Here is a 12,622-nt window from a genome sequence, read left to right as displayed (position 1 = left end):
GACACAGGTCCAGGAAACATAGCTTGAAACAGATCAGGAGTGCCATCACATGTTCTGTATGGATACCCACTTGAAGCTACCTTAAGGGCCCAGAAGATTTCAGCCTTTTGTATCTGTTCCTTGTGTGATGGTTGCACTTGCATACAGATAGATTTATCCCCACCACCCTGAGAGCTGCTTGGCTTTGGGGCACTTCCAAGCTTTTGTGAATAATCATGCATGTATTTCATGTTTTCCTTGTGTTTTTATCCATTTGCATGACTTATCAGTTGATTAGCACCAGAATTACAACAAGATGGACTTCATTTAGACAGTAAAATATCTTGCAAACTCATTGCTGGTATCTCTCTTGCACCATGATCCAAGTGTTTTTCCACTGTTGTCCAACTTCTCCATCCATGAAGGGATAAACTTTGTTTTCCCACTAGGCATTTTAGCACTTAGTGTATCTATGATAATTAAGTTTCAAGCAAAGCTACCCTGATAAAGAAGTATAATAAGATGCTGTTCATTTTGGTGTCTCATCAAATAATTAAGTGGTTTGAGGTCTTCTGTGTATGGATATAAAAATGGTAATATATTGTGCATGTTATATCCTTAAGCAGAAGACCAAATTTATTTAGTGATACACCAACTTGTTGTACAAGATTAATACTAGTATATAAAGCAGTGTCAATGCTCTGCTACAGCTACATTGTGAAACCTTTAAATTGACAATAGGGTGCAGTTATAATAACTTAAGTTACATTCAAAATGACTGGTCATTGCAGAGCAGATTATGCAACTGGAGATAGGACCTTATCACCTGACATCTTTTATGACATCATTGATTGGGCAATGAAACAGTTGCACTACATTGTTTATTCCAGTTTCAAATAATGGTTTTTACATTATTGATTACTTCGCCGGAGTGTAATAATGCCGTTAAATAATTTTAATACTACGCTGTATCACCTTAAAGTTACCTCACTAGCTATGGCATCATTAGACAAGAATTGTGTTTGTCAGAAACACAATGCCCACTATTGCGCCGCTTTGAAATAAAATTTCAATATATCATTTGGCAGGTTTAGAAAATATCTCCCTTTTAAAGCTTATTACTTCCCTTGGATTGTACTTTTTTACTTTTGACCTTGAAGGATGACCTTCACCTTTCACCACTCAAAATGTTCAGCTCCATGATATACACATGCATGCCAAATATCAAGTTGCTATCTTCAATATTGCAAAAGTTATGGCCCATATTAAAGTTTTCGGACAGACACACAGACAGACAGACAGACAGACAGACAAACGGACTGACAGTACAACTGCTATATGAAATTTTATGAAAAAGAAAAAAAAACAAACTGCTATATGCCACCCTACCGGGAGCATAAAAATGTATCGGGACATTTAGGCTCTGTGCATTTATCTTTAATTACTAAACATGATGTACCTATGATATCAATAGAACATCATATCTGTTGTCATGTAATACAGAATTTATTACATTATATTTGTAAATGATGAAAACTCAGCAAAGCATCAGTTTTATCTTTTTCCAATAACTTGTGTAATAAATTCCATATTTCATAACCACTCATACAATACATGGTATCTCTATATCTCTACATTCCAAACAGCAATATCATGTAAATATGCATAAGGTTTGGTCAAATTGTTGTCAATAGAGACAAAATAAAACTGGAATAAACAATGGGTGCCCTCAGCTCTTGCATCACCGGGAACTGTGTAAGGTATGTGAAGTCTGCAGTGTACAAATGCTAAGGAAGTAAACAAGGCACTATTGTTACTTAAAAAAAATGTCAATTTTCAAAAGTTACATAAGAAATAAATATTTATGCTTCCTGAAGAGGTGCTAGAAGACAGTCAGCATGGGTTAATTGTCAGGTCTCATCTAGATGAATGCACATTACCAGGGATACAGTCATGCCATTGATTCATTCATCCTGCAAGTTTACTAAATAAACTCTTTAAAAAAAATATTCTCAATTTAAAATGAAAAAGTAGGAATAGTAGGAAGATTTGGTAAAAAAAAAGGAAAAAGTAGGATCCTGATGAAAAAGTAGGAAATAGTAGGAAAAAGTAGGAAAAAGTATGACCGCCTGACAGCCTGAAGAAAGTGCTAATTTTAGAAATTCAGCAGACGACATTTTAGTAGACGACAAATTTCCCAGCATGCAAAGGGTTAATGGTCTCATTATTAGACATCATGACTCCTTGTTTATTTATACGATTACAGAGGCATAACTGGGGCTTAACTTGAATGGTATGTCCTATAACTGATTTAAGCAAGATGCTGATTAAATAGAATTCTCACCTCCAGATCCACTTTCTAAGCGTGATGATCCTATAGAATCTATTTCATCCATGAAAATAATGGATGGAGCATGCTCTCTGAAACAGAACATATTACAAAAGCTTAATTTCTTATTGTGAGGAAACAAAAGTGAAGAAAAAAAACATATTAGGAAAAAAATACACATTTCTTTAAAAAAAATTAAAAGGATTTGTACATAACGTAAGCAAAGTAAAATTGACGATTAAGTTGTAAATATATAATAAATCATAGAAATGCGTTTGTTAAAATTTCAAATCATTAAAAGCATTCATTTTCACACAAAAAATGTGAAAGCATACATGTTGAATCAATATGACCTCGACAACCAAAGCATAAAGATTTGTCTTGTATATGAATCACTCAGTTTTGAGAGCACAATGCAAATGCTTGCAAATATCAACAAGAGGGCCAAGATGGCCCTCCTTCGCTCACCTGAGAGGAGTCGGTTCATTCAATCTTTACCAAATGTCAAACTTGACCTAGATATTGTCAGACAAACATCCTGGTCAAGTTTCATCATTATTTCATCTGCGAGTCATGATCAATGTACCTATAAAGTTTCATGATCCTAGGCGTGAGCAATCTTGAGTTATTATCCGGAAACCATTTTTTTACGTTGATTCACCGTGACCTTGACAGCCCTTGTGTGAATACGTTTTATGGCACTGTGACCTTGACCTTTGACCTATGACCTGATAATCAATAGGGGTCATCTGCAAGTCATGATCAATATACCTATGAAGTTTCATGAACCTAGGCATAAGCGTTCTTGAGTTATCATCCAGAAACCATTTTACTATTTCAGGTCACCGTGACCTTTGACCTAGTGACCTCAAAATCAATCGGGGTCATCTTCCAGTCATGATCAATGTTCCTATGAAGTTTCATGATCCTAGGCCTAAGCGTTCTTGAGTTATCACACGGAAACCCTTTTACTATTTCGGGTCATCGTGACCTTGACCTTTGACATAGTGACCTGAAAATCAATAGGGGTAATCTGAAAGTCATGATCAATGCACCTATGAAGTTTCATGATCCTTGGCATAAGCGTTCTTGAGTTATCATCTGGAAACCATTTTACTATTTCGGGTCAACTTGACCTTTGACCTAGTGACCTGAAAATTAATAGAGTCATCTGCGAGTCATGATAAATGTACCAATGAAGTTTCATGATCCTAGGCCTAAGTGTTCTTGAGTTATCATCGGGAAACCATTTTACTATTTCGGGTCATCGTGATCTTGACCTTTGACCTTGTGACCAGAAAATCAATAGGGGTTATCTGTGAGTCATTATCAATGTATCTATAAAGTTTCATGATCCTAGGCATAAGTGTTCTTGAGTTATCATCCAGAGACCATTTTACTGCATTGGGTCACTGTGACCTTGACCTTTGACCTAATGACCTGAAAATTAATAGAGGTCATCTGCGTGTCATGATCAATGTATCTATGAAGTTTCATGAACCTAGGCATAAGCGTTCTTGAGTTATCATCTGGAAACCATTTTACTATTTCCGGTCATCGTGACCTTGACCTTTGACCTAGTGACCTGAAAATCCAAAGGCGTCATCTGCGAGTCATAATCAATGTACCTAGGAAGATTCATGAACCTTGGCATAAGCGCTCTTGATTTATCTTCTGGAAACCATCTAGTGCACGGACGGACCGACATGAGCGAAACAATATACCCCCTCTTCTTGGGAGGGGGGGGGCATAATGAGAAAACTGCCCCACTACCAGCAGCCATGTAATTCAACTGACCGGAACCATTTTTTAACTCAACTCTCGTATCAAGGGAATGAATGTTCTGAGCAAATTTCATGAACATTGGGCCAAAAATGTGACTTCTACTGTGTTCACATGTTTTTACTATATAGAGAAAAATGCCACTCCCACTGGCGGCCATGTTTTTTCACCAATCCCGACCATTTTCAAACTCGTCTGAGTTATCAATAAAACCAATGTTTTGACCAACTTTCATGATGATTGGGCAAAAAATTGTGACTTGTAGAGTGTTTACAAGTTTTCTCTATAGCCAAATTGGGAAAACTGCCACTATAAACATATAGAGAACAACATGTGTTTGTGAAAATATGATGTTCGACCTTGTAGGATGACCTTGACCTTGTGAAGAATGACCTTGACCTTTCACCACTCAAAATGTGCAGCTCCATGAGATACACATGCATGCCAAATATCAAGTTGCTATCTTCAATATTGCAAAAGAATTCATAAAATAAGCGATTTGGGCCACATATATTTGACCTCTGACCTTGAAGGATGACCTTGACCTTTCACCACTCAAAATGTGCAGCTCCATGAGATGCACATGCATGCCAAATATCAAGTTGCTATCTTCAATATTGCAAAAGTATTTATAAAATAAGCGATTTGGGCCACATATATTTGACCTCTGACCTTGAAGGATGACCTTGACCTTTCACTGCTCAAAATGTGCAGCTCCATGAGATACACATGCATGCCAAATATCAAGTTGCTATCTTCAATATTGCAAAAGTATTCATAAAATGAGCGATTTTGGCCACATATATTTGACCTCTGACCTTGAAGGATGACCTTGACCTTTCACCACTCAAAATGTGCAGCTTCATGAGATACACATGCATGCCAAATATGAAGTTGCTATCTTCAATATAGCAAAAGTTATTGCAAAATGTTAAAGTTGGCGCAAACAGACCAACAGACAGACCAACAGACAGACCAACAAACAGACCAACAGACAGGGCAAAAACAATATGTCTCCCACTACTATAGTGGGGGACATAAAAATGCCCCGCCCACTGGTGGCCATGTTTTTTCACCGATCGCGACAATTTTCAAACTCGTCTGAGACATCAATTGAACCAATGTTTTGACCAACTTTCATGATGATTGGGCAAAAATGGTGACTTCTAGAGTGTTTACAAGGTTTCTCTTTAGCCAAATAAGGAAAACTGCCCCGCCCACTGGCGGCCATGTTTTCAACGGATCGGAAACACTTTTGATCTCAACCAAGATATCATTAAGACAAACATTTTGACAAGTAACATGAAGATTGGGCATAAAATGTGACTTCTACAGTGTTTACAAGGTTTTTCTTTTTTTGACCTGGTGACCTAGTTTTTGACCAGGCACAACCCAGTTTCAAACTTGGCCGAGATTTCATTGGTACAAAGCTTCTGACCAATTTTCATCAAGATGGGACAAGAAATGTGGCCTCTAGTGTTTACGAGCAAATGTTTACAGACGGACGGACAAAGACAGGTCACAAAAGCTCACCTGAGCAATCAGGTGAGCTAAAAACCTTCACAATAAAGTAGCTGAAAAAGTCTCAACATCCATCAAACACTTTCAGGAGTGATACTTTCATTATTTGCTTTTTAATTTTAAATTTCAAATATGTAGCAAGTTAATACAAGGGACAAAATTGTCACAAAACCAGGTTTTCATTGTGAAAAAAAAAATCTGATAAAGGGAGAAAACTCAAACTGAACTTTTGAAATGAACAAACAAAATTAACCCCCTTTGTAAGTTTGTTTTTTAAAAAAATCTATTTTTAGTCGTGGCGACCTTGACATTGGAGATATTGACGTGATTCTTTCGTGCGACACACCGTCCCATGATGGTGAACAAATGTGGCAAATGATTTTAAAATCTCACAATGAATGACATAGTTATGGCCAGGACAAGCTCATTTATGGCCATTTTTGACCTTTGAACTCAAAGTGTGACCTTGACCTTGGAGATATCGACGTAATTATTTCGCGCGACACACCGTCCAATGATGGTGAACAAATATGCCAAATGATTTTAAAATCTGACAATGAACGACATAGTTATGGCCCGGACAAGCTTGTTCCGCCCGCCCGCCCGCCAGCCAGCCAGCCAGCCCGCCCGCATTCGCCAATCTAATAACCAGTTTTTTCCTTCCGAAAACCTGGTTAATTTTCCTTCGGAAAACCTGGTTAAAAACCTGGTTAAAAATTTTCTAGTCTTAGAACAAAAATCCTAACATTTGGGCTTGATAGGCCAATTAAATTTTGTCCAATGGCCCAAATGTGTTCTTTTACTACTCTTTATACAAAGGACATGAGATTTTCCTCAGAAAATCTAGGAGGCCTGCACACATTTTAAGTGTGTATCTATATGGGTGTGTTCTACCTGGCCATGACGAAGAGCTCTCGGACCATTCTCGAGCCCTCTCCTATAAACTTCTGCACCAGTTCTGAGCCAGACACGCGGATGAACGTACACTCCGTGTGGTGGGCAACTGCACGTGCTAGCAGGGTCTTCCCTGTACCAGGGGGTCCATATAACAGCACGCCCTGAGAATGGACATGGCGCAACATTTTAAATGTGACAACAGGTTTGTTGAAAATGAAAGTTCTTTGACTCAAAATATTGACCCGTGAGAATATTGTAATTTTTTAAGAGGTTCTTTTGATTATTTTAATGTATGCTCTTAATTCATAGGTTGAACATGTGAATGTTTATAACGAGATCGTGTAATCAAATGTATTTAATTGTAAATTTAAGACAACGAATTTGAAACGAATATGAATGTTGAACACTGCTTATGTAGCCTGGGTACATATTAACCAAAAAGCTTCAGTCTTTTTATTTTAGTTGAACAGCAATAAACATACAAGTTGTATTATAAATAAAATATTTTGGTTAATAGGCAAATAAGATGACAACTATTTAAATAATTTTGATTCATATTTGAAAGAAGGTATTTAAGTGTTAATATTAAATTTTTTAGAGTTTTGAGTATTTTTTGCAGTTTTCACAATAAACAATAGTGACATGTTCACAAGATAGTCATGTCAATAACGTCTGTGTTCAGGCAGAGATTCAACTAAGCCTAAATTGTCTCAATCAATAACTTTTTGTTTTACATTGTTCAAATTTAACTCTGTCAGTAAATCAACTGTTAATTTTCTGTAAAAATCATATGCAGCATTTTGCTCTTGTTATCAAAAATATAGTTCTGACTCTAAACTTGAGCACATATAACTGTTCCTTACCTTGGGCTGGGCTATGCCAAGGGCTTCAAACAGCTCTGGATGCTTGACAGGCAGTTCTATGACTTCTTTGATCTCCTTGATTTGTTTGTCGAGACCTCCCACCATCTCGTATGTCGAGTCTGGTACCTTCTCTACCATCATAAGGCTCACCAACGGGTCAACCTGGACAAAGAAGTTGTTGGGGTTTAAGCAGTATTTTACAGTATTTATGTCATTTTATGTTTCAGATCAATGACGTGATCAACCGATTGCACAATAGTAAAATGGCGGCAGATTTGAAGTCTGATTTTTTAGTTGTCTTGAAAAACTTGTTTTCCACCATATTGGCATACAAAATTAGGTGCATAATACATGGTTGCAGTTGCACATAAAACACAAGTGTAAATGTATTGTAATTATACAATTTCTAATAATCTAACCTTGTTTGGCAATATTTTATGCAAAGTGTAGCTGTCATTCCTAAGAGCTACTCTGCAGTTGGGGGTTACATCATTGATGTCTATGTTCTTGTCTAAGTCCACCACAAACTTCCCCTCTGGATGCACCTTGAAAACAAATGGATGAGCAAATAGAATTTTACAACAAACACACAAAGAATTGTAAATGGTTTCAGTCATGGCCACTGTTGCATGGCTATTCTGATATAAAAGTACCTAATAAATAAAATTTACAATAAGATGGATTTTTGTGTTAGTCTCGTTCACTTTGCACCTTTTGAACATATAATTTTGTTTTCCTAGTCAGTAATTTCCTGTATTGTAGTTGAATGAAAGTCTGCTAAAAAAGGAGGAAAAACTGAAGAAGATTCGTTACTAACAAAAAACACTTCTAGTGAAAAAGATATCAACTTCATTTAAGTTGAAAAATTATATGGAGGGTAACATTTTTACTGGCTTTCCCCACTGCGTCTGAATTACCCCCAAAAAGGTACCCATGAGTCTGAATTCTAAGTTATCATCTGCATGTCCTTGTTTTAAATCTCGATGAATGAGGAAATTAATATAAGTCACATTAAATTAAGATGCTCAATTAAAGATTTTCCTTTAGAAGTATTTGAAAAAGAAGCTGTTTTCATGAAAATAAATTTTAAAAGAACTTGGTTGAATTTGAAATTAATATATAGATGTGTCATTAAAATGTAACCGCTAACATCAATTTCTCATTCTGACCTTACATTTTTTTACAGGGTTTTTTTTTAGAAAAAGGGAAAGACGCTGGATGCTGGGTAAAAGGGGAAAATTGAGCGCGAAAAAGACATATTTGGGGAAAAATAAAAACTGTTCATTTCAATGTCTATAACTCGCCTACAGACTTCAGGTTTTTTTTTAGAAAAAGAGACATGTCTCTGACCTTTTTGTTCTTAAACACATGAACAAGTATGATATCAAAGTCAAAGTTCTTAATAAAGTTGCAGGGGTAGATCTAATAATGGGAAATGTTTTCAACTGGGGCCGGGGAACGATTTCAATATTGTGATTTCAATTTCATGATGAATGGGTTGACGATCTAGATCTGCTACAGTATTGGAAGGGAAAGGTGCGACAGCTGCGGATTGTCTACTTTCACTTTCACAATAATCCGACAGTATTAATCGATGTTGATTACATGTACCTCCGAATCCTGCTGGGTTTCAACGGTTTTTGATGATTGATTCTTAAGAAATGCGTCAACGCAATTGATATTTTCCGAGTCCGAACGTTTTATTTTGTTCGTGTATGAACACCAATTGTGAGACTTTTTTTCTGTTTTAACGTTTATACCCATCTTGGCTTTCACATTACCCGGATGAAAACTCGACTGGTTTCCGGTAATTAATTGACGAATCACCCTTCTCGCGCACGCCCGGAATCCAGTAAAATAGTCACATGATTAATACGGTTAGTTGCCCGGTTTCCATGACGTAATTTAAGAGCTATATATAGAATCACTGGGATTCCCAGATTTGAGTGTTCGTCGGGAGAGAGACAGAGCGAGATCGTTGTACATGGTACAAATAGGATAAGTGTCAACTTCCCAAAAGAAAGAAAAAAACATTTCTTTCAGGGTAAAATATTATATTTTGGTGAAAAATTATATTTTTGGAGGGGAAATGGTAGTTTTAGGGGAAAAATTCTGGTAGGGGAAGACGCCGATTATCTGCGTCACTTTCTTAGTAAAAAAAACCCCTGTTTTATTAATTTGAAAAACAAATGCCCTTGCTTTTAATTGTTGAGATTCATTCTAAACATAACACAACACCCTCTAGGTGGCTTCTACCTACCTTCAAAAGCACTTTTCTGGTTTCTACTTACTTTCACGAGCACTTTCTTCTTGTCCATGGGTTTGACCACCTCAGTGGCTTCTACCTACCTTCACAAGCACTTTCTTCTTGTCCATGGGTTTGACCACCTCAAGGGCTTCTACCTACCTTCACGAGCACTTTCTTCTTGTCCATGAGTTTGACCACCTCAGTGGCTTCTACCTACCTTCAAAAGCACTTTCTTCTTGTCCATGGGTTTGACCACCTCAAGGGCTTCTACCTACCTTCACGAGCACTTTCTTCTTGTCCATGGGTTTGACCACCTCAGTGGCTTCTACTTACTTTCACGAGCACTTTCTTCTTGTCCATGGGTTTGACCACCTCAGTGGCTTCTACCTACCTTCGAGAGCACTTTCTTCTTGTCCATGGGTTTGACCACCTCAGTGGCTTCTACTTACTTTCACGAGCACTTTCTTCTTGTCCATGGGTTTGACCACCTCAGTGGCTTCTACCTACCTTCACAAGCACTTTCTTCTTGTCCATGGGTTTGACCACCTCAAGGGCTTCTACCTACCTTCACAAGCACTTTCTTCTTGTCCATGGGTTTGACCACCTCAGTGGCTTCTACCTACCTTCACGAGCACTTTCTTCTTGTCCATGGGTTTGACCACCTCAGTGGCTTCTACCTACCTTCACGAGCACTTTCTTCTTGTCCACGGGTTTGACCACCTCAGTGGCTTCTACTTACTTTCACGAGCACTTTCTTCTTGTCCATGGGTTTGACCACCTCAGTGGCTTCTACCTACCTTCACGAGCACTTTCTTCTTGTCCATGGGTTTGACCACCTCAGTGGCTTCTACCTACCTTCACAAGCACTTTCTTCTTGTCCATGGGTTTGACCACCTCAAGGGCTTCTACCTACCTTCACGAGCACTTTCTTCTTGTCCATGGGTTTGACCACCTCAGTGGCTTCTACCTACCTTCACAAGCACTTTCTTCTTGTCCATGGGTTTGACCACCTCAGTGGCTTCTACCTACCTTCACAAGCACTTTCTTCTTGTCCATGGGTTTGACCACCTCAAGGGCTTCTACCTACCTTCACAAGCACTTTCTTCTTGTCCATGGGTTTGACCACCTCAGTGGCTTCTACCTACCTTCACGAGCACTTTCTTCTTGTCCATGGGTTTGACCACCTCAGTGGCTTCTACCTACCTTCACGAGCACTTTCTTCTTGTCCATGGGTTTGACCACCTCAGTGGCTTCTACCTACCTTCACAAGCACTTTCTTCTTGTCCATGGGTTTGACCACCTCAGTGGCTTCTACCTACCTTCACAAGCACTTTCTTCTTGTCCATGGGTTTGACCACCTCAGTGGCTTCTACCTACCTTCACGAGCACTTTCTTCTTGTCCATGGGTTTGACCACCTCAGTGGCTTCTACCTACCTTCACAAGCACTTTCTTCTTGTCCATGGGTTTGACCACCTCAGTGGCTTCTACCTACCTTCACAAGCACTTTCTTCTTGTCCATGGGTTTGACCACCTCAAGGGCTTCTACCTACCTTCACGAGCACTTTCTTCTTGTCCATGGGTTTGACCACCTCTCCAACATACGAGCCCTGTTCCTGTAGTAACTGGAGCTCCTCCCTCAACATTCGCACTGCAACAGTCCAATTAATTAACACTTTACCATTCAGATATGCATTTTGACACTTTTGTAGACTCGTACAAAAATACAATAAAACTGAGGACCTATCTTCATAGATTAAAGTTCAAAATGCTTTATTGCCAACCCTAAAAAACTGAAGAGCAGCAAACAGCATAAAACCTGAATGTGCTAATCACACGATGAAATTGTGTATAACCAAAGCGTTGCTTGGTGCAGCAAAATAAACAACTTACTGGACTATCAATTTTATTTGTGATTAATACACTGTATCAATAAAATTGAAAATTCATATTTTGAAATCTTGGTTATTAACTTTTATGGCATTAAAAAAAGTAAAAAAATGTTCATGCGTGTTCTGGAGGTTGATCGCATTCAAATGTTATTCATAGCAAAGAAGTCATTTCTTGACTTCCACAATAGATTTTCATTTCCTTACCTATTTATTACTACATAAATGAGTTATTGGTATTATGTCTCAATCCTCATAATGAATGACACAATCATAAACAACCATGATTTTTTAATAGCACAGCTGCTAAATAAATAATATGTATTTGTAACTTTGGTTAGAAGTTCAATTAGGGTTGGCGTTTCTAACTTGCTCACTTTATCACCTACCTTTAGCATTCAGTTCATTTCGCTGCGCCTCTAGACGTCTCAGATTCTGGGTCTTGTCAGTAACTACAAGCTGAAATAATCCATTCACGATACATTCATTAAGAAATACCTCAATAGTATTTTAAGTATGATATGGCATTTCTTGGCAGATGATGAACAATCCACCTGTTTGATAACAATATAAACTTCATGCACATGACAACATTCACAAATAATTTCTTGACCGGAATTTTGTACTGGCAAAGACAGCCAGTACTTTGGAAAAACTCTGGACCTCGTGAATTTTTACAAGCTTTTTATGAGGGCTGAGGATACTGCTTTTATGTTCTCACTATTAAATCAAGTATATAGATTTGACAATTGGATATTCAATTCTTTTAAAGACATTTTGTTAAAATGAACTTTTTGAAAATTACCTGAAGTGACTCAATTTTACTGGAATAATACTGCTTGATTCCCTCATGGTTGGGTGGAGGGCCATCATCTACATCCATTTTCTATAGTAAATAAATAATATTTACAGATTCAAACAAAAAACCGTCGGAGACGGGTGATGCTCCCCAAAGTTTTTTTTTGTCACAATATTGCACTATATATTCAGATAAAAGGAAAAGTCTTGAGGGCACAGTAGTTGGGGGGGGGGGGGGGGGGGGGACAATCATTTTTTATAGAAAATTTCAAAGGGCCATAACTCTGTGAAAAATCATCCGACCAGAACCTGCTGATA

General features: G+C 37.9%; 1 protein-coding gene across 9 annotated transcripts in view; it reads right to left on the bottom strand.

Moving 5' to 3' along the window:
- The window catches only part of LOC127855469 (26S proteasome regulatory subunit 8), a 34,058-nt gene that overhangs the window by 7,233 nt on the left and 14,203 nt on the right, over window positions 1–12,622 (bottom strand). The window contains exons 2-8 of one of the 9 annotated variants that reach the window (XM_052391049.1): window positions 12,312–12,392; window positions 11,896–11,965; window positions 11,171–11,268; window positions 7,791–7,916; window positions 7,372–7,533; window positions 6,506–6,669; window positions 2,324–2,400 (exon numbers count right to left, since the gene is read on the bottom strand). In XM_052391049.1, coding sequence (XP_052247009.1) covers window positions 2,324–2,400; window positions 6,506–6,669; window positions 7,372–7,533; window positions 7,791–7,916; window positions 11,171–11,268; window positions 11,896–11,965; window positions 12,312–12,392 — 778 coding nt within the window. Of the gene's footprint in view, window positions 1–2,323; window positions 2,401–6,505; window positions 6,670–7,371; window positions 7,534–7,790; window positions 7,917–9,778; window positions 9,821–9,894; window positions 9,931–10,242; window positions 10,279–10,416; window positions 10,453–10,532; window positions 10,587–10,764; window positions 10,801–10,822; window positions 10,877–10,996; window positions 11,051–11,170; window positions 11,269–11,895; window positions 11,966–12,311; window positions 12,393–12,622 lie in introns of those variants that run through there. The other 8 variants (XM_052391051.1, XM_052391052.1, XM_052391054.1 and 5 more) reach the window with 8 other exon arrangements.

The sequence above is a fragment of the Dreissena polymorpha genome, chromosome 13, assembly GCF_020536995.1.
Source record: "Dreissena polymorpha isolate Duluth1 chromosome 13, UMN_Dpol_1.0, whole genome shotgun sequence".
Classification (NCBI taxonomy): Eukaryota; Metazoa; Mollusca; class Bivalvia; order Myida; family Dreissenidae; genus Dreissena; species Dreissena polymorpha.
Note: the sequence above shows the minus strand (reverse complement) of the source record. Positions and strands in the feature narration are given on the sequence as shown.